The sequence below is a fragment of the Manacus candei genome, unplaced genomic scaffold (genome assembly GCF_025592945.1).
Source record: "Manacus candei isolate 608988 ecotype Guabito, Panama unplaced genomic scaffold, ASM2559294v1 h1tg000027l, whole genome shotgun sequence".
Lineage (NCBI taxonomy): Eukaryota > Metazoa > Chordata > Aves > Passeriformes > Pipridae > Manacus > Manacus candei.
The window spans coordinates 3,693,869-3,720,176 of record NW_026138075.1 but is presented as its reverse complement, the minus strand read 5'-3'; the positions used below and the strand labels follow the sequence as shown (position 1 = coordinate 3,720,176).

The window sequence follows — 26,308 nt, the reverse complement described above, 5'->3', positions numbered from 1 at the left end:
AATAAGCTTTGGAAACAAAATTCTGGCAAGATTTCGTTTTATGCTTGCATAGCACTATGTGAAATTTTACATAACTTATTTTGTGGGTTTAATCCAACCAATCTATCCATTCTAAAAGTTTACTTGCCTCTATTTTTTTAAGCTCTTCACACACACTGTAACAAAAGTAAGGTTTGAGCCCACTGCCACCTCATGACAATAGTGTCTTAATGAGAAATATGGTGCTCTCTCCACTTGTTTTCCTCCCAGCTACTTTCCACATGACCTTGTGCACTGAGTCAATACAGTCAGTCTCACATTCTGAATAAGACAGAAGACTTGAGGTAGTTAAGAGGTATTACAGCAGGTTATAAAAACATCCTGGATCTAAGCATATGGTGAAGTGCAAGTCTACTTCTGTAATTCTGACATTGCCTTCATAAGAAATATTTGATTGTTAATAAAATCAGTCTCATATTTCCTACGAGGATAAAAAAAAGATAATTTTTTGGTTGATAGGTATGAGCATATTCTGTATATAGTCAACCTATTTGGAAGACTTTAGTAGGGCAGTTTCCTGAATCTCAGCTGCCAGCAGTTAAAGCATTCCCTGTTGATGATCAATAATTAGCAGGATAATCTGAATTTCACAAGGAATTGGTATAAACAAAGACTCTAATTGTTAATGTGAACAGACAATGCAATTGAGAAGTACTTGACCAGAAGTCATAGCATGTATGTAAACACAAAACATTTTTATACTAAGTTCAATACATTAGCCAGCCAAATTAAATGTTAGAACTACTGTGAGACAGATCATAAAGCTTGAAGAACAATTTTTTAAAGGGTTACATACTACTAATAGAACCAGAAGGAGTGCTCCCAAAGAGTCTACAGCGGACCGATGATTGAAGCTTAAAAATATTTGGTGAAGACAAAGCCATAGTCTTTCCTTCTACATCAAGAATTCATTACAGAAGAACATTCCCATGTGAGAGACACCCTTTTTAATGTCAGACAGGTTTGAATAATAGTCTCAGACTGAAGTAGAATAGGTTTTAGAACAGGAATCTACAAACACATATAGCAAATATTAAAAAGTCACTATAGACAGCTGATATTTATCCACAAATTTTCAAGAATATAATGAAATTCAAAGAAAAAGTTGCAAGACTAACTGGAGGTTAGTCTTAATCCATCACCAAAACTAGTATTGACATCACAGCAATAACTATTTCCCCATTTTTCATTTTATTCTTTCTTTAAACAGAATCTTTAGGAATACCCAGGAACTACCATCAGACCTTACTTCCACCCAAACCATAACTAAAACCAAAACAGACAAGATGTATGGGTTTACCAGAAAGAACAAATCCAGCTTCTGCAGAAAAGTCACTCTTCCAACTAATCTTAAAAAAACGAACCAAACACCACATCAAATAAACCACCTTCATCAAAACACAAAACTAAAGCTGCCATGGAGAAAGAACTCTCAGGTTCCTCAGGGTTTAGAACACCAGAGAAAGGATAGCAATTGATCATTTCCACAAGAGCAAGAAGGTAACAGCAGACTACACAAGAAACTACTCTTCAGTATACTTGTAAATGAGAAAATCACTCTGGAACAGTTTACAGTTGATACAAAGTTATTCAGTGGGGAAAACTGGATGTGGAAGAGTGTGATATTATCAGTTGGTTTGAAAAGGAAGCAGATAAGTCAAGAATACATTCACTTATGTCTGTTAAACATGATAGCCTGAATGCAACTGGTGGCTCATGATGTACTTCCGTAACTGACTGAGGGCAGCTGGAGGGCATTCAAAGATATCCAAGGTGGGCTTCTAGATCTTGTCCATCTACTGCTGATGGACTCCATAGGGACCAAACTGATATTTCACATCAGTTCATTAGCTGGGTTTTTTCCACCCAACAAAAAAAAGCACTGGCTGAAACTCAAAACTAGGTATATTCCAATTAGAGACATAATTTAAGTTATTGAGTGCAAATTAATCACTTATGCAATATACTTAAACATGTTAGGAGCTTCTTGATCACAGAATGTTCTGAATTTAGACATTAACATTTAAAAAAAATGCTACAGAAATGCTGTTCAAGGATTTAGAAAGAAGAGATAGAGAGTGGTTTTTTTTTTTTTCCCTCAAGTCCCAGCAAATATTACAATGGTATTCTCTGGTCTCCAAATACAGATAACGCAACAGCATCCAGACAGTAAACCCAGACTTCAAGCATAAAACAGGCTATGAGGAAGAATGAAATAAACAGGCTACAAGGAGGAATGGAATTATTTTAACTATTTTGATAGTTGGACTTTGAGCTGTTTATTTTGCTAAATGCAGGTAGGAAGATAAAATGTTGAGCATGATCTAGCCTCAAACAGGTTGGTATAAAAACAGTACAACTTCAGTTACAGAATAAGTAAATAGATTGACAGCAAATCTGATTATCTCATTTATCCAGAATCTAGAAGTATGAGGACAGGCTAATATTTACTTCTTTTTGAGACCATCAATCACAATACTTGGTGTCCCCAGTTTGATCTACTAAGCTAAATCCTTTTCAAAATTAAGCAAATTAAAATACTGCTGTTTCAGAAAAAAACCCTTAATGCAAACATGAGACCTAAAATCTTGAGCATGTTAAATCTCCTTTGTAAAATTCTATTTAATCTCAGGGGAGGAGTGGTTGCCCTGTACATATAGAACAAATCTGGAAATTTCTACTTATCTGTCCTTACAGGATGAGTTACTTCTGCTGATTATACACCAAGTCTAAAGAAACTTAACACACATATCCCTGTAGTAGATGCAGTACACTCTGCATATCCAAGTGCTGATTTTGAAATTAATTTGTCTAGTACATCCTAGTTTTCCTGTTGATATTATCTAACAGTGGGAGGAGTCTTAGAGGCCACTCAATAAGAATGCTATTTACAAGCAAACTGCCTCATCTGTACAAAACCCATCTTGTTACTGTGGAAGATGAGGCTGGCATCTTCCTCTCAGGTGATGTCCAGAACCTAACTTTGATGCATCAGAGGACTTCTAATTGTCATTATCTCTTCTTCTAGCCTTTTAATCTATGCTGATTTGTAATATGATTATCTTCAGTCCAATATATTTTTGCAGATGGTGAGAAAATTATTAACTTTAGAAAACTCCTTATTCTGCAATTCAGTTCATTCATGCCCTCATTGTCCCATCTCAAACTAGGGCTACTGTCACAGGAAGTTGGGGTATTAATCTAAGTCTGTCAAATTTGTGCATCTCAATAATTGTATATGAGAATTTTTTTGAGGGTATGTTAGGCAAAAATCACTTGAAAACTACTGTGAAACTAAGGCAAAACAGACTACCACTTGCTACTAGGACAGCAGTACTTTCACATATACACAAATCCTCACATAGCTGTGACTACACTGAGTAGAAGCCTTCTAATCCAGCACTTCAGTTTGTGGAGTATATTATTCAGATCTAAAAGCAAAGATTTTGAAAGTATCCTCACAGTTGCACTTGAGAGGAAAGGCATAACTGCACACTGGCCATAAGAAGCATGCGGGATTAAAAGTTCCATGACAAGCTGCTATGTTACTATTTGAGGCAGGAAAGTTCAACAATCCATAAGTTTCTGTTGTTCAGCAACATGCTCACAATGACAATCTGAGAGCAAAAAAGGCATTTTAAACAAGCTCAGAGGAGAAATATATGTCAGAAGAAGTACATACACTTAAGGTTAACAGAACAATGTCTTAAGCTCAATCAGAACAGAAAGAAGACAAGATAATGCTTTCATATTGATCGAAAGGGATCTCATTCAATAATTTGGACCTTCATGGCCTCACTGTTTGAGTTCATTTCAGAACCATAATTTTTTTTTATTACTGTCTTAAATCATATTTAATTAAATCAAGAAAAGGACAAAAGAGAATGATGCAGAAGCCAAAGAGATTAAGGAAAAGCAAGTCTCTTCTGCAGAACGCTTTGTTCAGTTCTGTTCCTTTTGATATTTTTCTCTGGGAAAAAGGTCTATTATGAAAATCCAACAAACAAAAAACCAACCAAAACCAGTGAGACTAGTGAGCATGCTCTTTGCTCAGGATAATATTCTTAAATTTGTAAAAGAAAGTAAGATTTAATGTAGCATGTGCTAAATTCTACTTTTCTCCATAGAGGAGAAAAATACTTATCAGTATATTTTGTCTCCAAGCTAATTTTGGGTAGGAATTCCTTTCAGACAAATGTGATTTGAAATTTAATTTGATTACTAATACAATTGTGATGTAAACATGACAAATATTTGGGGTATTGAGGGAAAAGTCAAGATTAATTCTAGTCAGTGAAAGTCAAGAATTTCAGAGGCATGCCATGCTGTGACCCTGAACAGTGACATTTAAGCACAGTAATATTAAATTAAAAAAATAAAAATCAACATTTTCTGAAGCAAGATTTCCCTACCTTTCAGTTTGAGACAGCCTGACTTGGAAAAAAAGACACTAAAACAAGTGAGAAAGGATTTTGCAGATTCATTTATGATGGATCCTGTGCGTAATTTACATTACACACTTCATACTTTCTGATTTTCAAATGTCTTTCCCAACATTAGTCTTTGACTCCTTTAAAAAGTCTGTCATAACAATTTGTAGAGTGCATAACAGAAAACTTGCTCTATGTCTACCATTCACAACAGAGCAAAAGAAACACATTTCCTAATAATACATCAATACAAGAAGATGGCAAAGAATTTAAAACAGTTGTTTGATAAGAAGGGAACCATGTTGATTTTGAATTCATTTATACAGAACTTTGCTATGATATCTTGAGGGACCATAAAAAGACTGCTTTTAGTTACAATGAGAGAAAAGGAAGGATTTTTTATTCATCTCAGTGATGAAACTGGTGTCACTTCAGAGACATTCAGGTATTAAATCCACGTTTTTACATGACACTGTAACAATCCACTGAGTAACAAGCACTTTTTTTAAATCTGAGAACAAGCAGAACTCTACTGCATAGTAGCATTTGAAATGTAGCAGAATTTATTGTGAGATCTTCCAAAGTGAATAAACAATGTTCGCAAAACGTTTCTGCACATTTATAGTACAAATAAAGCGAAGTCCAGCATTTCTAAACCCCTTTGGAACATCTTCATTTTATTCTGTGTATACTGAAAACTAAGTTATAATTGAATACGAAGTATTTTTTAAGTATACCTCAGTGCACACAAGTTTATACATGCTTAAAATTCTTAGTCAAGACTTTCTGACAGACTTTCCTCCTATAATATATCCCAACATAAGGAACACTTCAGACTTATTCCCAACTGCTTACTCTAGGCAGTCAGGCTGTTTTAAACCTCAGTAAGGGGTATTAGAATTTTTGATTTTAAACATTTAGAATTTCGTGTTTTTACATTTCACCTAAGGGAACACTCCGGAGTCATCAGCTGCTGGACTAAAGGCAACTTTGTGAATAGAAGATAAACTCAGCAGGAACTCAGAACACTTGGAAATACTTTACACTTGCATCACCACCTAATAACCATCAGCCACTATCCCGCAGTAAGGCAGCCACAGATGAACCAAAAGTATCATGTGCAAATTACTCTGAAAATTATCTTTGCAGAACGTATTAGCTGGCCCAGCCACTTTCCTCTCCAACACTTTCTCAGCACTGCTAGTCTCGCTGTTCTTTTTGCTCTTTTTCTTTTCTTTACCGCCCCTACCTCCTTCAGTAAAAATTATCACCAATATTCCTTTCGCTTATTAATTTTATGTTTGCTGTCCTCCTTACACATCTCCACAAACAAAACAAATCCAAACCAAACAAAGCCGCGTGTGAGTTATCAAATAACTTACTTGAAGGTTTTACTACTTTTCTTCATTAGTTTTCATCTCTAATGTAGTGCTTGAGATATGGAATACTGTTTTAGAAGCTTGCATGGTGGAAACCTTCATCATGTTTTGAAACTTATGATACTACAGACATATCAGCATTAAATAAAGAATAATCAACAATAAAAAACCCTCAAAATTTCAATTATAATCAGATCATAAAAGAATCCCTGTATGCCACCAGGTGCTTTCGTTAAGAGGCTCTTCAATCAAGGAAGCACAATCTTTATTTTGCCATAGCTGCCTATAAATCCAAAAGGGAGATGTAAACATACATACACTAGACTAAACAATGGCTAAATAGCAGCCACTATTCACTCTCCCACTCATACATACCATGCAAGTCTGTGGGAAAAACTTACGATTGAAGCTAAAGAACTCAAGTAAAGTTTTCTGAAAATAACCCAGAGCTGACAAGTCAGTAGGAGGGCCTGGATGGTTTCAAGACACAGTTTTTAACCAAGATTTGGATTTCCAAATGGTGTGTTGTGGTTTTTTTTCTTTTCTTCTCTTTTTTTTTTAATGTGAATTATTTTTTTTAAACAAAGATTTACATCCTGTCCTTGGCTAAATTACTTACAAATTAATCAAATTAATTACTGAATGGATAAGTAAGATACTAGACAAGACAGAGTGAATTGTCAGCCAGTCAATATGTTCTATGCTGTATTAAACAAATGCATCAGTGCTGATTCTAACAGCTCTGTAGGGCACAAACACATTAGAAGACTTACAAAAATATTTCTCATGGAACACTGAACGCATGTACATTTCGAGATTTGGGCTATTTAGATTAAATATGACTGAGATTATCAACCGTTAAAAGTGATATTTCTGCCAGTTTTTATTTTTGTTTTGATACAATTTTTCTTACACTCAGACAAGTACTGACTTTAGCATCTAAGATCTCTATAAACATGTATGCAATTTTCTGTATATAGTTTGATTCCTCTCAGAAATAATGCTAACATCCATAGAAAAAATATGGAAGTCTTATTTGTGTAGTATTGAGATTGCCCAGTAGGCAAGCCTCAAAGGACAGTTTTTGAAACCTCCAGAAACAATAAAATCTACCTGGGTGTACAGATGTGTAACTGATTGTTGACATTTTTGTCTCCCTAAAGCTGAACAGGGTATAAGAAATGAAGACTTGCCCTAAGTAACAAAGAGGGAAGAAAAGTAAACTGGGTGAAGTCTATTGTCAGTCAGCTTTACAAATTGTGTTAAAATTCAACTGACTTCTGTATTTTTTTTAGCACAGGTAAGTAGAATATATATATATCTGCCTTCACGTACTTCAATAACACTGGCACTGTGTTTATCATTTAAAATCCTACAAATGGAGAAGTTTAGATCATATTCTATTAACAGTCCCATATTTTTTAAGTTATGTGCTGCATATCTCACATTCTGTAAAATATAAAACTATCCCAGATGTGTGCTAAGAACTAGTTCCAAAGTAAAAGAAAACTTTTTAATTAAGGAAACATTGACTTTTATGGTTGCAAATCAGAAGAGCATTTTACTAAATGCTTAGCCTGTAGATTATGCTTCTTTAATTCACAAATTGACTGCACCAGGTCACCTTTGAGTAATGGAAATCTCTGTTTAAACATTTTTTTGGCAATGGGCACAAAGCATTAGATCTCATTTCCAAGACTTACCAGCTGGGTTTTGTCATTAACATTTATTAACAATCTAAGATATGGCTTTCAGCGTCTAATCCTCACTACACAAATGTTTTGTATAGTTCTCTAGAGAGCTTTGGTGTGACAAATTACTGGCACAGATTACAACCCTGTGGCTATTCACCAGAGGCAATGCAAAATTAACATGGTACTAATCCAATTTAAACAAGAAATTGGTCAAATTATGCACAATTGCAAAATTCATTGGAACTAAAGCAAATCTAGAATTCCTTAAGCAAGAGTTTCCAAATTTATATTTAAAACATGGTAAATGGTTTTTGATCAGATGTGCTTCAACTTTTATTTGGCTCTTTAAAGTCACTTAAATTCTTTATCAATAGACCAAGCATAAGATAAAGCACAGGAGTATAAAAACGACAAGAAACTACTTTGAAAGGGTTTGTTCTGTTGCAGAAAAGTTTTAGGTAGCATAATTCACTGTACCTGCCAACTTATTTTATGGTTCAGACTTTCAGCAAGAGGGTCAGTTGAAACCATCAACATATGCTAATAAATTCAGATCATCAGGCCTATGGTGATGAAATTTGTAATAAGAACCTGATAGGGATACACACTGGTGTTAATGTGGCAAGCAACAATCTTCTCTTCTATTCCACAGGAATTTTAAAACATGACAAGAAAAAAATAGCCTGGACATTTCATGACTGCTGAAGAAATCTTAATCAGAGACATAAGATTTATATTCTTCCTCCTATCATCTTCTCAAATCATAAATGTTTCAGAAATCAGAGATAAAAATTTGTAACTCCTTTTATCACTGGGCAAAAAAGGAGCAATTTCAAGATGGCAAATAAAGATAAGTTTTTACTTAATATCAGTGACTACAGTCTATATTTGCTCTCTTCAAAGAGAAATACAAATTAAAAGAAATAATAAATTAGGAGAGCGTGGGATTGACCTCTTACTCTCCGAAACCTGAATATTCTACCAGTAAGAATGAAGTAGGTACTATAATCCTTAAAAAACTCAACATTGATCCTCAGTACCCAGAATTAGGTGTGAATACAGGTAATAAAAACTTTTTACAAAACTTGAATTCTGAAGCTTTATGTCCATGCCAAGGTTTGTTCAGCAACTGAGATTAATTATTTTCTAATTTGTTAGTCAAGGCCAATGGAAATTCTTGCCATTCTTTAGTATATTGTTTAGTTATTGTTTAATTCAAGAAAGACAGTTAATGACAAAACCCAGATACAATATGGATTCAGCAAGGATGAAGCTGTTACTAATGCAAGTTTGAATGAAGTGACTTAAGTCATATGTGTGTGATTATATAGACACACAAGAACTCTGTTAAAACATAGCAGTAAAATAGTATGCCATGTTAGTATGAGATTAGGAATTCCAAATACAGAAGAAAATTTCACTTCCAATTTAAATTTCCTCTAAATTTACTTCATTTTACAGTATTCATCAAACCTTAAACCCTTGTTTCTAAAAGTGAAGATTTCTTTCTTGTCTTTACCCTTCATTCATTATACAATTAAAATATAGAACAGTTAGGACTGTAATTGACCAAGTCGGTTGGGATAGTAGCAAAATATTTTCTCTGGAGCTGCTGATTCAGTATTATTTGGAATTAAATTAAACTTTTTTTTTTTTTTTTACACACCTGCTTTTAACTATGTCAACTTTCTCTGCAGGTGTGAGCCTTGGTCTTTCCTGAGTTGTTCAATGTCAAACATAAACCACTTTTGCTGTTCATGCATAGCTCAGAGCTTTACTTTGCGAAGGCAAACACTAATAAAACGAAAACTGCCAGCAGTTAGCAGTAATCCTAGTAGCTTCCAACATCACATTAACTTGGTTGTCTCATATGACCAAAGAAAATCTGCATACCTGTTTTAACCTTGCAAGTTCTTTCAAAGCCCTTGTCCATTGCTGTTTGTAGTGGAGCTTTGACTTGGTAGCTGACTCTAACTTTCTTTCAAGTTCAACCTGAAAGCAATTAAAATCATATCAGCTGAAGCAATAACAGCAGTAACAATCACTGAAAGATGTATATATACAAAGGGTCTGGTTTAAGAAAAGTGTTTATGTAGTGTAATATACAACATCATCTAAAGCTGTTATACAATATAACATAAATATTATGGCACACGAACATTTTCTTGTTTAAAATATAACCTTATTTTTATTGGATGGCCGTCTATACAAAAAAAAGAAAGATTACTTTTAGCACTAAATCTGCTGATGTAACCTTTAAATTTAAGATTCTCAAATTAGCCATCCCCTCATCCCTTTTTTATTCAAAGTAAGATTATAAACATTAATTTAACAGAATAAATCTCACCCTTAAAAGGTGTGTGGATTTTTTTCTTTCCTGCTGATGGAAGATATGTCCTACATTTTTTCTCTGAATTACACATCTGTTCAAACCATTCTTTAAAATCTATGTATCTAGTGTGAACCTTTGATCTTACTACCTAAATCTTTAAAAAGTGCTACACACAAAAAAAATTGCATTCTATTCTGTGTGCAAAAAAAATGTAGTATTAAAAGGCAAATGAAAAAAGTTATGAAGCACACAGAACATAATGTGAAAAAATGAAAGATTTTTAATTAACATCCGAGGAAGTGATATAGGCCTGACAATCCTTTAATTTGACAAAAATTATTTCCATTTAATTTGTGAAGATCTTAAAGCACAGGTTTTTTTAAACTAAGCTAACAAAAATAGGAAACTTAAAAATATTTAAAGGTAAGAGTTTAAACTGTCTGTAGAGACAAAATATATTTTGAATAATTTGCTTGCATTATTAGAAGTTATTCAAGAATACAGCAACATGCAGACTGGCCATATAACTCAGTGCAATTTGTGACAAGAAGCCTAGCCTAATTTTTTCTCATCTTATTTGGTCAACAATTTGAGTCAAACGGCACAAAAACTCCGAGCATAAATGCCCATATCTGTGGTTTTAATCAAACTATCCTCTACTGAAGGCAAGTATGTTTTTTAAGAAATCAACTTATGATGGTGATTCCATTTCACTGATAAGTAACACAATCTCTTTCCGGAAACACTTAATTACAAAAATGTACATAATGGAATACCAGTCTAAATTAATCTTTAGAAGAAAATGCTCATTTTTCCTTATTCTTTTATAAACAGAATGTTCAGAGTCCCCAGCATAAATCATTATTTAAATGTATAGGTTAGGCTTTTTTCCCTGCCTTAGCCTCTAACATTACTGCTTCCTCTATAGAAATAAATGCCCACTGTTGGCCTTACTTGTGCCTGAATATTTAAAATCCAAAGAAATAACTGAAAAAAGTAAAACAAAACGGACAAATTAACCAGTTTATCACACAGTATTATTCTACATCCCCCTTATCACTGAACGGACCATTCTGACAGTTTTTAAGTACTAGAAAATTCCAATATACCTTTTCTAAAGTGAGAAGATTTATTTCCGATTGTAGCTGGATTTCTGGTTTGCTACTTTGCTGTTCTTTGTATTGCTGAAACTCCTTCTCCAAAATTTTATGCTTATTTTCTGCTTCATAAAGCTACATTAAAGATAACAACATGCAAGTTAGCAGAAAACCCTATTCACAGACAAATAATTGGATGACAGAACTTAAGTTACTTCTTAGTCCCTGGAACAAACATCTCTACTGTCAATTTTCTGATATAAAACAGACACTGAACGCTACACATTCATAATTAATGATTTCTTGATGATGGCACACAGCAATGTTTTAATAGGAAGAATTTTAAAGAGGATCTTTACTCAGTACTGGGAAAAAAAACGAAACAAGTCTGTCCTCATATACAGAAGATTGAGATTTATACACATTTTTGTTCACATTTCTAAAACAACTTGCAGAAGAAATACAGAAAGCAAAACTACTAAGATTTACACACATTTAAAAAAAAAAGTCAGTGTTATCTACTATATGAAGTTTTATTACTTATGCAGTTTCACCATCATAACTTTTTTAGGAATGTCTGCAAAAAGAAACAACTAATACTTTGTACAATCAAATGATTTAGAAGAAAGACTGAAGTAGAAAGGCTTCATTGACTAATGACTTTATACTGAGTACCTCTGCCCTCACAGTGTACTTCCACAGTTTCAAGAAGATTTTTATAAAGAGAGTGCGTTGCTTTTCAACTTACAATAGGTAATTTGAAAAATTACAGTTACTTGCCACATAGAAAGTAAGTAAGTGAAATATTTAACAGCATTTTTTACTATACCATATTAAAAATATTAAGAATTTTTTGTAATATGTTTTTTAAGTGTAGCTTACGTCGTTCTTCTTTTAATTATTATTCAACTATAAATACCTTATGCACCACACAGAACTAATGTATTCCATCACAGAATAACATCCCACATGCTGCTCTTGTATTACGTCCAACTAGATAACATAAGTTTTTCCCTGAATTGCATCCAGCAGTTTAGAATACTGGGTGAAAATGCTTTAGAGAATTCATTTCTGTTTCAAAGCCTACAACTTGTTCTAGTAGTATATCAATATTTTAATTCTCTGGATCCCCTAACTGGGTCATATCTTTTTTTCTTCCAAAATTCTGGTTTTTTCCATTTATTATTGTTACCGAATGGACAAAAGAAAGGAAAGATGCTTCATGGGGAGCCACACAAAAACACTGTAGGTTTTTTTTCACATGTAACCGCAACAGCCAACTGAACCAAACTGTACCAAAAGGTACTGCTGCTTATTACCTTTCCATTTTTACCTATTTCTTTTTAAAGCAAACATACAGATTTGATGGTGATGACAAAGACAGCAACTAATTTCCTTTGCTATGAAAAATGCCAGGTCTCCCTAGAATTTCTACAAAAATGCTTAATTTCTTGTTTGGTTCTGGAAACACTTTCAAAAATTGAATTTCCTGTGAGGCCTCAGGTTGTGGACTGTTAGGAAACCACACAAATCATACAAATGAAGCATGACTTCCTTATTCAGGAAGTAAGAGTGATGTACTTCAAGGTGGATACTTCAAGGATCTTCTCTTGCACATACAGGGGCTTACTTCCAAACAAGTTCAATTGTAGAGTTCTCTAAATGTCTAAGTGTGAAAATAGTATATCAACAAATACTTTTAAAAGGTATGGAATAAGTTAAAGTATGTTGTTTAGAATGATAAAATAAAATTCATTTCAGAACATTTCTTGCTAAAAAGCAAACAAACAACACAACCCCCCACACACACATAAAAAAAAAACAAACAAAAACACACCCAAAAAGTTTAAAAAAAGAGACCTGTTTGGTAACAACAGGAACTTCCTGCACATCACAAAGAGAAGGATCCTAGACTGAAACTCCAAGGCAAGTAAACAAAACCCCATCCTCAACAGAGCAAAAGAAAAAGCCTGTCATATGCAGAATATGTGGTAACAACCACCACACATATTGAAGCATAGCAGGAACAGCACAGAGAAAGACAGCCAGCATCATACGGAAAGAATGGCCTTCGTACAGAACAGGACAAAACATAGTGGGGCTTGTGTTTGGAAGAGAGACAGTATGACAGCCACCTATACAATCGGGAATAGTATGTCACACAGACACTAAAGGATTCTTCACAATTATTAAGTAATGAGCTTAAAATGAACATAAAAATGAACAAAAAATGTGAACACATAATGAAATTTTAGAACTCACTGCAACAGGATGTTGCAATACTAAATACTTTTTAGAAGGAATAAGATGAGTTCATGAAGAATATTTTCATTGATGGCTAGTAAATATGAAGTGCTGACTCTGGCTGAGAGTTCATATAACCCTTGATGGCACTGCTGGATATACCAAAATTGCATTCTCACTGTCCAATTTCTTGCCCTCTAGAGCCAACCATTGTGGCAACATAATGTTGAGCTAAATGATCTTTTGTCTAATGACTGTATGTCTGTTCCAAATAGGAAAAATAAAGTGATTGTGATTTTTTTTAAAAAAAGAGCCTGTAGAAGCTAAAAAAGAGTCAGTGGGAGCCAAAAGAATGAATTTGAATGAAGAATACTAGCTGATGGCATTTGGTTGCTTGAGCATGAAGAACTATTGGCTGTCTTGTCTGGACTGGTAGCTGCCAACACCACATATACAATGCAGAAGTGATTCACTTATCACTTTGAAGAGGACTGCAGTCTGCAGTTTGAAACTGCTCATCTCAATTTAATGACTTCAAGTAGAATAGTTAGATTAGCATCTTCTAGGTTAGCAGCATTTTTGTACTAGCTGTATTTTTATAAAGTTCACTGTACTATGGTTTACATGTGCTGACAAAAAAAGAAGTTATTATCAATGTTTAATATGAACCTAAAAACCCACAAGAATCTAGCACAACTCTTCTTAATAAAAAAACATACCTTTTTCTGACACAGTTCTTCAAACAGTGAAAGCTAATATGGCACTATCACTGTCACAAATCAGACATGAAAAACACCAAAGCACGTAATTAATCCCCATAAACTAAGTACTCTAAAAAACACTTAGGCATTAGATTCAGTCTACTTAACAACAAATTAAGTGTCTAATAATGTAGCAGCTGAAAAAAAAAGTACTAACTTTTACAATATACTTTAACAATCAAGAAAAATAGCCAGACTAGCCTTGTTGTCACATCAGAAATCAGCTTATTGGACAAGAGAATGCAGTCTAAATGTTCTCAGTTTAGAAAGTACTGCTCTTAGAATAGAAGACTGCAATAATAAGATAATTTTCCCCTCCATCCCAGTAAGGATAGTAGAAATACTCTTTTGCAGTGGAAAAAAAAAACTATACAGTAAAACTTTCTCTATTTTTGCTAGATGTTACCTGATATCAATTTATTAAAATTACTGAAATGCTTACTGTTGTTCAAGTTCTTCATGTAATGTAGGCTTTTATTTGCAATTCATTTTCAGTTGTTAAAAAATAACTATAACCATTGCATTGCAAACTGGCCCTACAACTGAGCAAGACTGATGGGGATGGATCTCAGCACATAGTTCACCAAAAAAACAGAAATAAAATGTTTATTATAAAGTTGCCAGAATGCACTTGCCTCCAAACCACTCTGGATACTTATAAAAATGCTCACTTTAATAGATAAATGGCTGAGGCAGAAAATGTAAGTGTACTTACCTGCTGATGTAAGCGAAGCTTGTCTTCTTCCAATTGTTTGATTTTTGACCTTTCTAGCTCAAGCTGGTGTGCACATTCCTCTCTGGCTCGCCGCACAGAATCCTGTAGCACCTGCAGGTTTTGCTCATGCTCTGCTTGCAACTCCTTCTTTACTCTTTGAAGCTTAAAAAGAGAGATATTTATATTAATCCATAGGGGTGAGAGCTTTACTTTAAACGTCTCTTACAACAGTTACTAATATTCGTGACAGAAAAATTGTTATCCATTTTAGAAATCAAACAATAAAAATTCCATTTGCCTATATGTTTGCTATATACTTTTTTATTGTATTTCAGCTTTACTAACAATCTACCAATTATTATATTTGAGCTACAAATATACTCTTGCTTGACTACTGTTGAAACAGAGCTATTTGTGTCTCTTCAGTACATTCTACATGATTCTACAGGATTGCTAAAGGCAAGTTTTACATTCACCTTTCTACTACAAACTGAAAAGCTAAATATACTAATTTACTGCAGAGAAAGCAAAGTCACAGCTATAGCCAAGATGTCTTTAGGTCAGTAAGACTGCAGTCCAAACTGACCATATTGAGAGAATTTTTCATAGAGCTAAACAGAAAAACAATCCTTGATATGTTTGAACTTTCTAGAAAGATGCTACTGGCCCAGAAAATTGTTAGCTGAATAGAAACCTCTCTAATAGCCATTTCTCAAACTACATAATTGCTAAATGAACCCTGTATCATTTTGTCTAGACATTTTTGGAATCCACTGATTTTTATCATCTCTGAACTCTCAGGTCAGAATCTCACTGAATTTTGAGAAAGTTTTGAAAGAAAAACATATATGACATTCAAAGTAACTACTTTTACTCAGACTGACATGTACTTGGCCAAACCAAAGCATCATATTTTTTTTGCATAAATGTTAAAAGTCAGAACACTACAGCACAAACTGCATCTTGAGGTGTACAGAGAGTAGGGGTACTGAACCAGCCAGTCCCCATGTTGGAAGCTCTCTTAACTTTGTTACAGGGACAGAAGGGATTAGTGTGATAAAAAGATTAATCTGACTTACAAAGAGGAAAGAGAAAGTTTGTTGGACTGCTAAACCACCACAGCAGTTTATCTACATAATTTTGAGTTTGTTCTGAAGTATAAAAAGAGGCAGTTTATTTTCTTTCTCTTTTCATACAACTAGTGTCCCTGAAGTCACACCCCACTTCCTCATATTGGGGGTAATCAGTAAGATCTAGAAACAATGGTAGTTACTGGTTTCTCTTATAGTCTCTTTGGTCACTTAAAAAAGAAAAAAAAAAAAATAGGAACTCTGAAATTGTCGGATAACAAAACCTGGACAGTTTCTCCCAGATCTTCCTGTCAACTGCTTCTATTTCGAAAGTTAATCTAGCAATTACCTTTTGAAGTGAGGTACTGTTGTGCACATGTACACTATTCACCTGACAGTACTAAACTTAAAATCAGATATGCTAATGTTACATAAATGTCTGCATGACATTAATTCTGTCTTTCTGTAATTCTGCTAGAATTACATTAGTTCTGTAATTCTAGCAACCATTTAAGAGTTCACCGAATTTCTATTTCGATAAAAAAGTGCAGTTGTAACAAAATATGGACTAAATTACTAGTGTTTCTCTATTCATCTGCGCAAATGTGGCTATTTCAGATCCTATACACAGCTCACAATTGTCATGAAGTAAAAACTCAAACCTTAAAGAAACAGCTAATGCAATTGCATTGCTTAATAGAACCGAGCAGTTTTTACCTCTGATTCAGCACTAAAAAGCTGTCGTTCTCGCTTATCTAGATCTCTCAGGGTTTTCTGAAGTTTTTCTTCAAAAGCATTATACTCTGCTACCTAGTCAAACAAAAAAAAAAGGTATAAAATAATGACAACTTTTATTTGGAAGCTTACATATAAAACCAATCTCCAGCTCTTAATTAAGAATTTACAATGGAGAGTCCTTCTTTCTAACTCAGTAAAGGCTAATAGGTCACCATGCACAGCCAGGCTGTACAAGTGCTTTTTGACCATGCATGTGAAAGGTAATTAAGGTTAAAAAGCACCCATATAAAGCAAGCTAACCTAAGGATTTCTAACAAGTATTCTATGATTAAGGACTACTTTTAATACTTTTGCACTGTTGCAGACTAGATGCATGCATATCAGTAGGTGCAAAGGCTAATCATAGACCCTTTGTTATATGTTTACCTTGTTGAGCTTATAGTGATAGATTTACAGTAAGACTTTCATCTCATATAAGGACAAGTTTCCTTACCTTTTTCTTCACTAGTGCCTCTCTCTCTCTATCTCTTTTCTTCCATTCTTCTGCAAGTGCTTGCATATGGACCATTTCCTTCTTTTTAAGCTTTTAAAGGTAAAAGAGAGAAACAGAACCCCCAAACCAGAAAACCAGATCAAAATTGTTGGAAGTGCAGCTTTAGAGTACTACCAGACCTAAGTCTTGAGCAAAACAATTTTGTACACTAACTTATGACTCAGTATATATTCTGATAGTGAAAGTTACTTCTTACACTAAAGTACAAAATGCAAAGTAAACACAAGTTTGAGAAAAATATCCTAACAAATAGACACCAGATCCTCAGTATCTTTCAAAAAGAAGTATGTGATTAAGAATACTTAGAATGAGTTCAGGAGTAGAAACATAGCAATGGATTTTTGAGTGAGACTAAAGAAATACAGTGTCAATATTTAACATCTGTAATATCAATCTTGAGTATCTACTATACTTCATAAAAAGTAATTGAAAATTTTGAAGGGGGTATTCTGCAGTTCAATATCTAGCACTTTCTTCAGGCACTTAAAATAATTAACCTTCTTCCTTAAGAATACGGAATTACTGGATAGATTAGTGTACCTCTGAAGTTTTAATATTCTGTATGAGTACAATTTAGTTCTTATTTGAAACAGTGGCAAAGAAAAATAGAAGTAATTCTTCTATTAGAAGCACCAATTCTGCTAAAAATTCTCTGGCAATCATGTTATTTAGGTAATAAACAGAAAGAGTAAAAACCTGATTTTCAAAAAGGTCCTCTTGCATTTCCTTCCACATTTCTAACTCCAGTGCTGCTTTGTATTCAAGAGTTTCTCGAGGTTCTGGATGGTCTTCTGGAGCACAGTGAGGCTGAGTGTGAGGAATATGCTGCTGTTGCCCAGCAACTACACCCTGATAAAATAAGAGTGGATTTTTCACTGGAAACTCAACTTTTCAAAGAAATGTTCAAGGTAAAAAGATAAGATTTATGTAAAATTTACTTGAGAAGAATCAGACACCATGACTTCTTGCACCTTCACAAGCCCGTAGTCTTCCAAAGTGGTGGCATATGAAAGCTCTGCTATTCTGTTGCCTGACCTACAAATAATTAGAATGTTATTTTAATGAAAACTGTCTAAAAATACAGAAAGTAATTGTAAACCAACACACAAACCAGCAAAGCTGAAGTCCTAAAATTTCTATGCAAGCTCAAAATCTCTGAATAGTTGTCTACATGAGAGCCAAACATGCTCTCCTATGCATATTGTTAAGTTAGGGATTAGTTTATGCAATAAGCTTTCTGACTTAAACAGATAATTTGGGACAATTCATTGGGAATCTATTTAACTAACAGATTACTATAATCCAAATATCCCTGCACCAAGGAAATGATCCAAAATTGTACCTACAACCTTAAATCTTTCTAATGATATAACTGTCAGGTATTGCTGCTGGCTTCATTTTAAGATACTTGTTCAAAATCATTAATCTTGCTTTTTTAGGTGTTAACAGTAACTTTCTAGTTATCCACATATAAATTACTCAGCACATCATAGGGGTAAACCATCCTTGGATTGCCAAAAACCATATTTCTGGAAGCTTCAGCACAGAGAACTGGTAACTTTAAATCCACTTATGTGTTAAATACCTACCTGCTCTTGTACAGTGAAAAACTGCCTAGATAGCAGATATTTCAACACACTAATTTGGGAAAAAAAGCAACAAACATTTGTACTTCACACAACATTAAAATTAATTACTGCATTAAATTCTTACAACTTTCTATCAGTGACTGACTAAAAAAGAAAACAAATTCATGTTAATGGACCTCAGAAATCTGAGTAAGTGTGTTTAACACACCAGTGTAAAAAGAAGGTTACATCAACACTAGCAAGGATAGGAAGGGATCAGCACAGCAAAATGAAAACCCGATTACATTTTGAGAATGCCATCTAGTGGTTGTTACGTTTTGTGCAAAACCAGTTTTCATTTTAACAAACTGTAAGTGAAAGTATGAACCTTAACGTACAGTGAGATCTTAAAGAAACTCTCCACAGAGTCAGGCCATGCTGGTTTTCACACAAAAAAGTTTAAACAAAGCCAGTCAATTTTTGTGAGAGGAGGGGTGATATCAATCAGCAACCTGAGATTTCCTGTGAGTCAAATATAGCATGCTTTATTTAACTGTTGCATTAGAGGTTTAAACCTGACTCCATTGTTAATAGCAATTACATTTATTCCTAAGGGCACAATCAAGTTCCACCATCACACAGAAAAAGATAAGGGTCTAGATACTGATTGTGAGCACAACTCATCTTCACCAAGAACATGGGTTCTTCATATACATAAAGACCCCATCACTGCTCTATGTAAATGAACATTTATCTTCAGACAGAACATTAACTAATACTGCTCCTTCTGATGCACACAAGCCCAAACCTCTGCTATTATCACAAGGAATAATCCTGAAACAGGAAACCTCTCCATTCTATGGATGTACCTCTCCTCCTAACTTCACTGAAGTCAGTTGCATTTAAAGCATACTATGAACAAAGAATGTTAACTGTTTTCTGGAATATCTGTAATTAACTTACTCAGAATTACCTCAGTAACATTTCTTCCAATTATTTATCTCTTTAATTGGTCTGTGAATTTTACCCAGGATCTTGATTAAACAAAGACTTATAAAAATGACTTTGGTAGTGGTGTGGGCATTGCACAATATGACTGTGGCAATTTAACTTTTAATCTCTTGGATGCCTTTTCCCCCCCTCTATATTGCAGTACTCTGCAGACTGTTTGCCTAATCAAAAAGCTAAGCGGGAAGAGCTTGTCCTTTTTCAGGTAAATGCTAAACAAACAATTCTTCAAAATTTGCTAGAGAGTTAAATATCTTTTTAAATAGCTTTACCCGTGTGCTGCTGTGACACTGACTGTTTCATTACAAGTCTGACGCCAGCATTGTTCACCATTCCCACCCAAGAAGCGTGTTTTTTCCGAAGTCAACACATTTGAAAGCTGAAGTCTTGCCACCCCTAGAAGTAAATCTTTGGCTGTTTTATCCTTGTGCCACAATTCAACCAGCAGAGGCAATCTGAAACAAACAAGCGATCTCTGTATCAGGTGTCAAAACAAAACAGGAAGCATTCTTATTCATTCTCTAAAAGTAACCTCCCAAACAAGTGATACAATTGTCAAACAATGAGATGAGTTTACTGCTTTTCACTTAGAGGAATGAGACTGAGTGACCTTGTATCTTCACCATCACTTGGTTTGGTCAGATTACTGGTCCTTTCTCCAATTATGAGGGAATAACAATGTTACAGTGAAAGCAATTGACTGAATACCATTAGTAGAACTCTATCATCTTCATTTATAAATACTTATAAATTAATTTTAGCCACCATCACTCAAAATACATCTCCCTCCACTTTCCTTTCAAAATATTGCTATTTTGATGATTTTTTTTTCCACATTTTAATCATTTGTTGAAAGCTGGTAGAACTCCTTGGAAAACTGTTTCACAGCCCTCAGCACTGTGCTCAGCTTTCCAGGTACCTGGAAAGGCATTGTGTATTAAAAAATAAAAAAGGATGTATTTTATTTGAAGTAGTACTTTGTTACTTTACTGTAACAATTTACAGGAATGGCACTTGTTTCTGTAAGGAACAATCCCTGCATAGGTACGCAGAGATGACATCAAGATTTCTAGAGTTCCTCACTTTAAATGTAATTAACAGAGAAACTGGAAGTGCAGGGTATTAAATATTCATTGGCATTAGCACTTGAATTCTTTACTAAACTCTTAAACTGATGATCTTAAGTAAAATACTCGAACTTGCAACTGCATTTAAAACAAAAATTAGAAAAGTGTAATTAAGATACAAAATTACAAGTTACCACCTGAAGAATGTATCTTGAAGTTGATGAGGTATAGTTGCAAAGTCAAATGCACAATATGACTTTGGAAGGAAGACTTCCATGTTCTTTCTGATTTCTACAGGTGGGCTTGTCATAATAGGTGCTGCACTGCCAAAAAATGGATACGAGTACCTAATAAAAACAATAACCAAAATAATAAAATAATAATTATAATTTTTATTATATCTTTTGCAACAAGAAAACCAGTTTAGACATCATCTACTGAAGCATGACTTTGTACTAAAGTTTGGAAGATTTGTACTAGTACATATTACAACAGATTCAGTTCTCAGGTATTTGTGTTTTCATTTACTTCAGGACTGATCCAGCTTCTTTATATTCGCTGTCATTTTGACAAAAAAGCTTTAATAATCTGTATGTTACCAACCAGATGAATTTATATTTTATTAAAATTCTGGAATTATTATAAAAAAGTGAGCAGAGAACTAGAAGAAAGAAAAATAATATTCACATGTAGATTGCTGCTTGAGAACATTTACAACCATATTTACAGTGAAGACTGGTCTAACACGCAAAAACTGGTAACTAAGTATACATATACATAATGTCAGAACCATATGAAAATTTCAAGAACTTTTAATTCCCACACATTAGCTGACTAATAGGAAAGTCATATCATTTTACCAATGAGACTTAAAATGTGACCTGAAACTACTCTACTAGCATAATTCAGTGTATGATAAACTATAACAAAGGGGAAGCCATGAACTTCTTAAACTTCACTTTGTTCAAATTGATGCCAGCTGTCAGTTAAGTTACTAACAAAATAAATGCTGCATCAAATGATGCCACTATATATAAAATTGCATATTTTGACTTCTGTGTAGAACTGTTTAAAGGGTTTGTTTAGACAGAAATAAAATAATGCTTCCAATCTATAGTGAATATGCAATTTTTTACCCTACAACTTTTCTTAACATTTATGTTTTTGGATGTTTGTCCTCTTCAGTTTCTTGCCATATTTATCACTGACTGTAAAAATTCAAGTGCATGAAACAGCAAAACCTATTTGGTGTCACTATTCTGAAAAAAATTAAATTTTTGGAATGTTTCGTGAAAAAGCCTTTAAGTGACAAAATTACATCAACTGTATGACTGCTGCTTTCCACACACTGTTTAATAATGTAGCCTCCAGAAAGGCATTGATGATGCATTCTATATTAGCTGTATTTTGAAATATTCCACCCCTACACCCCAACCCCACCTTTTACTGTACTTAAAACAAAACTAACAACAAGAATTAACACTACAACTACATTTCCTAGTGATCAGTTAAACTGTCAGCAAACAGGCAAACCAAATGCAGAGGCATCTCCCTAGCCAGAAATATTCAATGCTCACACTGAATCACCATTTAAAGATCATGCGTGCCGCAAGGACCCTAATGGAAACTAGAAGGCGAGTGGTGAAAACTTATTAACCAGTGAATTCAAATATACCATCAGTAACTAATATCCCGTGAGTATAAATTTTATTTTTTTAAAAGTCATCCATCAAAATCATCCTCTATCTATGAGCCTCTCAGAATGATAATACATTTACTACACTGGTTGTTCACACTAAAACTAGAATGTGCTTCCTTTAGATTCACCATCACACATAAACCAGTCATCTGTCTCTTACTAAAACATTACAAATCACTTCTTTGATCAGCTGGCAAATGTAGCCAGAAAGTAGTGAGACAAGCAGTTTTCCTTTAAAGACTGAATGATGTTCCTTATCTTCAGAGCTCAGACATTCAAGTGAGATTTAATACAAATTACAGTGAAAGGTAAAGTTTCACACCATATTTAATGCTTAGTTTAGTGATGAGCCAGAGGAACATTCTGAAGTATTTTGTTACTGAAAATCAGCTACATAAAAGGCATCAAGAAGCATACCACTAGAAATCATTCAGATTATGAAGGCTTTGTATTGAAAAGAAAGATACTTTTATTACCAAGAATAAATTGTACCTTAGAATGCAATTTATTGGAAAACCAACTTCCAGACCACGTATACTTCTCAGGTCTATTGAAAAGCAAAAATGATGAGAGGATGCTGGAATAACAATTTTCTGTGCAGACACAGGTTCAGAAGAACTGGACACACCCACAGGGTTGGGCTGAGATGCTGCTACTGGACCATTATCAGCTGAAAACACAAAAGAGAATTCATGTGCATTTTTTATATTTAGTTTTGCCCAAAATAACAAAATATATCAAACATTAGTGTCACATTTTGAATGCAAGAAGACAGATTGCTTCCCTAAGAGATTTTGATTCCTTGTAGTATAAATGGATGCTGTGAAAAATAGCCACTCTTTTTGTAAGTTACAGCTTCCAAAGAAAAAACACCAAAACCCCAATATACTTTAAATCTTAATAGAATGTAGTATTTTTCCCTACTTTAATTATCTTCAAAGCTACGTTAGTTTAACACACTGAAAAAAAATTTAGACTAAGATCCAAGATACCAAATTCTTCTGAAGGATGCTGTAAGACTTAACAGTTTACATTAATTGTTCCTAGCCAACTTGAGGGCATGCAGAAGAAAAAACATTATTTGTAGGAACTTAGGTTGCTTTGAATTAACTAATCTCCTTACTTTGGGACTTAAAAAGACAGAGCACCAGGTCAATTACAGCGCTCATGTAAGGCAGCATCAACTATTGGTCCTAAGTTGAGGTTTAGCTGTTGAAGCAAACTAAAATGCTCTAGGTTAGGTCTGCAAAGCACATCTGCTTATGTCGCAGAACCCGCCTATGTGACATCTGTCCAGTTGCACCCAGGCTTCTCATGTCCTTACACTGGGACCTGATACTGCTTTCAAAGAGTAAAACAAACTAAAAGTCCTACGGACAGCATTACCAAAAGGTAACATTTTGTTTGTCTTAGAAAGTTATTTGAGCTACTGAGTCCCTACAAAAAGCAAAGAGAGAAAGAAACTGTCAGATAGGAACTTAACTGCCTTTTGTAAGTGCTACTTGTTCTGATACTCTTTCTTCATAATTGTTTAAAATGTTTCCATTTTTGTCATTTTCAAAGAAATACACAACTGACTATTTTTCCTCCTTGTTTCTAGGTGTTTCATGTGCATTAACAATAACTATGCCAAAAAGAAAAATTCCATAATACTTCAACATCAGCTAGTTAACACAACATAAGAATAAAATAATTCTAACTGATTAGGTAAAAAGTCAGTAGATTGATTGGTGCAAAGAAGTCATTGAATAGAATTTTAAGGTCATCACAGATATGAAAACAAGAAGGTCATACAGCTTACTGTTAAAATTCATTTAAGTTGCTACTATATTCAAATGTTATTTGATGTAGTAAATTGGATAAATTTTGCATTACTGGGATTTTGCAGATCTAATAGAGGTGACTTTGCTCTGCTCTGCAATTTGAAACCTGGAAGCTCTTCAGTGAACTGCTTGTTAACCTCTTGGCAGCAGCCAGACACCAGCTCTGAAAGAAAAATATGAATGACAAGTTTTACATTTTAACACAGAGTTATGAAATTACTATTACTATTAATAAAAAAGCACAATCCTGGATTTCTTAAACAAAGACTCAAACCAGATGCTGGGTTCACAATACTTTCTTGTTACATTCCATATAAAAAGGGCTTAATCCTTGCTTAGATAAGATCAGTTAGGATTAAAAGGAAACTTGGCTGAATTAGCAGACAAATCCTGAGAGCACATTCTAGGACACAGGTTTTCCTCTACAGAACTGGGTGTCTTTAGCACCAATTGCAAAAGACCAGCAATACAAGTATCACTAGAAAAATAGTAATTCTGCTTTATTCATAAGTCATCTCTTAAGAAGACTCATGTTCAGTAACGTTTAGCAAAATAACATTCTTTTGAGCTTTATGCTATTACTACAGTATTTCTTCTTCTCTCATCTCTTTTCCTCTTCCACTTCTCCCTGACCCAGTTCTCAAATCAGAAACAAGACTGAGAAGGCTATTTGGGCTACCAAGTCCAAACAAAAGGATAACATAAAAACAAAACAAAACCAACCAAACAAAAAACCCAGTTGCTTGGTTTTGTCCAGGAATCTGTATAATCTGAGCATTTGTCTTCAAAAATTATTATCCACATAGTACATTCCTTGGAAATTTTAAAAATCCCACATTACCCCTGCCTTTGTATTTAGTAAATGTGAACATTAGACCTTTTCATCTACTTATTAAGCAAGTCTGTTTCTTCATAGGCATTTCACTGAGCCTTCTCATTCACAAATTCAGGCAATTCCAAACACTTCTGCTACAATTTTCCAAGCTGATGACCATCCACATCACTTGTAATCTGCACACTACCAAATCCCTATCTGGCTCTTTCAAGTGTTCTCAACAACCATTATGTTCAAATCACAACATTTATCCCCTTATCCCCCTCCTGTTATTTGTTTTATGCAAATAATTCTTACTTGCCTGAAATTTATCACTGCAAGTGAGTATAACTTCACAAATATACTGCAAATGAATAGTGCATGATCCAAGACCACATAACAATTGGGCAAAAAAACTATATACCACATACCTGTTTTCCTTGGTTTTGTGCCTTTTTCAAACTTAAGACTTTCCACTTCACTTTCTGTTGCCACATCTTCTTTTGAAGAACATTGATCAGCTTGAGAGGGGACCTTCTGGGATCTATGTTGCAGGCTCTCCGTTTTTCCACTAACAGGTGAAAGAACTTTCTCCTGTGGCTGTTTAGATTCAGTTGGAGCATTTAAGGGAATCAAAAGCTGAATGAAGTGATAATAGTTTTCTTATTGATCATGGATTGCACTTAAAAATTCTGTCTACAACATTTTCAGAGTTTGAGACTATTTTTCCGATATAGAAAAATAACTCTATGAAAGGATTATTTCGTATAAAGCAATTATTTCAGGTTTTCTTTTACATAATCAACTGTCAAATACACTTTAGAAATACCAATTATTTTTTAACATGAAACTGTGCTACAGTGTTTAAACCAGCAATAAATAGGTAAGCTATACCTGGGGAGTCATGTTCTCCCTTTGAAGAACTACAGATACCCCAAGAGTAGGAGCCAGATCCAAAGGCAATTGTGGTAGCTTCTGTTTAGCTCTATTTGGTGGAACAAGGACAAATGATCCTTCTATTGCCACAGGGTGTTGATCAATCTCCACATTTCCTTTCTTCAGTAGTCCAGATAAGGGTATTTCAGTGCTTCCAAGAGAGTGGTCCCCACAGCAAAGATGGATCTGTACACACACAGAGGTACTAGAAAGTATCTGGCATGTGCAGTTTTCACTTGAACTGTCTGCACACCCTCCACTAAAGGTAGCATATATGCAACAAGTTATCCCTAGCCTAGTCTCCGTATGCTGAGAATATGAGCAGCTATGAAATGTCAATT

At 34.2% G+C, this 26,308-nt stretch overlaps 1 protein-coding gene across 7 annotated transcripts in view; it reads right to left on the bottom strand.

Moving 5' to 3' along the window:
* Positions 1–26,308, bottom strand: part of CEP120 (centrosomal protein 120) — a 64,278-nt gene that overhangs the window by 28,218 nt on the left and 9,752 nt on the right. For 6 of the 7 annotated variants that reach the window (XR_007904781.1, XM_051789345.1, XM_051789346.1 and 3 more), the window contains 13 exons: positions 25,926–26,153; positions 25,463–25,670; positions 24,270–24,380; positions 22,887–23,064; positions 20,893–21,042; positions 19,901–20,083; positions 17,991–18,087; positions 17,749–17,901; positions 16,993–17,082; positions 16,479–16,571; positions 14,692–14,853; positions 10,984–11,106; positions 9,436–9,534 (listed from right to left, as the gene is read on the bottom strand). Coding sequence is in view for 6 of the 7 variants with exons in the window: in XM_051789345.1 (XP_051645305.1) it covers positions 9,436–9,534; positions 10,984–11,106; positions 14,692–14,853; positions 16,479–16,571; positions 16,993–17,082; positions 17,749–17,901; positions 17,991–18,087; positions 19,901–20,083; positions 20,893–21,042; positions 22,887–23,064; positions 24,270–24,380; positions 25,463–25,670; positions 25,926–26,153 (1,875 nt within the window). In the remaining variant the exon portion in view is untranslated. The remainder of the gene's footprint in view (positions 1–9,435; positions 9,535–10,983; positions 11,107–14,691; positions 14,854–16,478; positions 16,572–16,992; positions 17,083–17,748; positions 17,902–17,990; positions 18,088–19,900; positions 20,084–20,892; positions 21,043–22,886; positions 23,065–24,269; positions 24,381–25,462; positions 25,671–25,925; positions 26,154–26,308) is intronic. The other variant, XM_051789347.1, reaches the window with a different exon arrangement.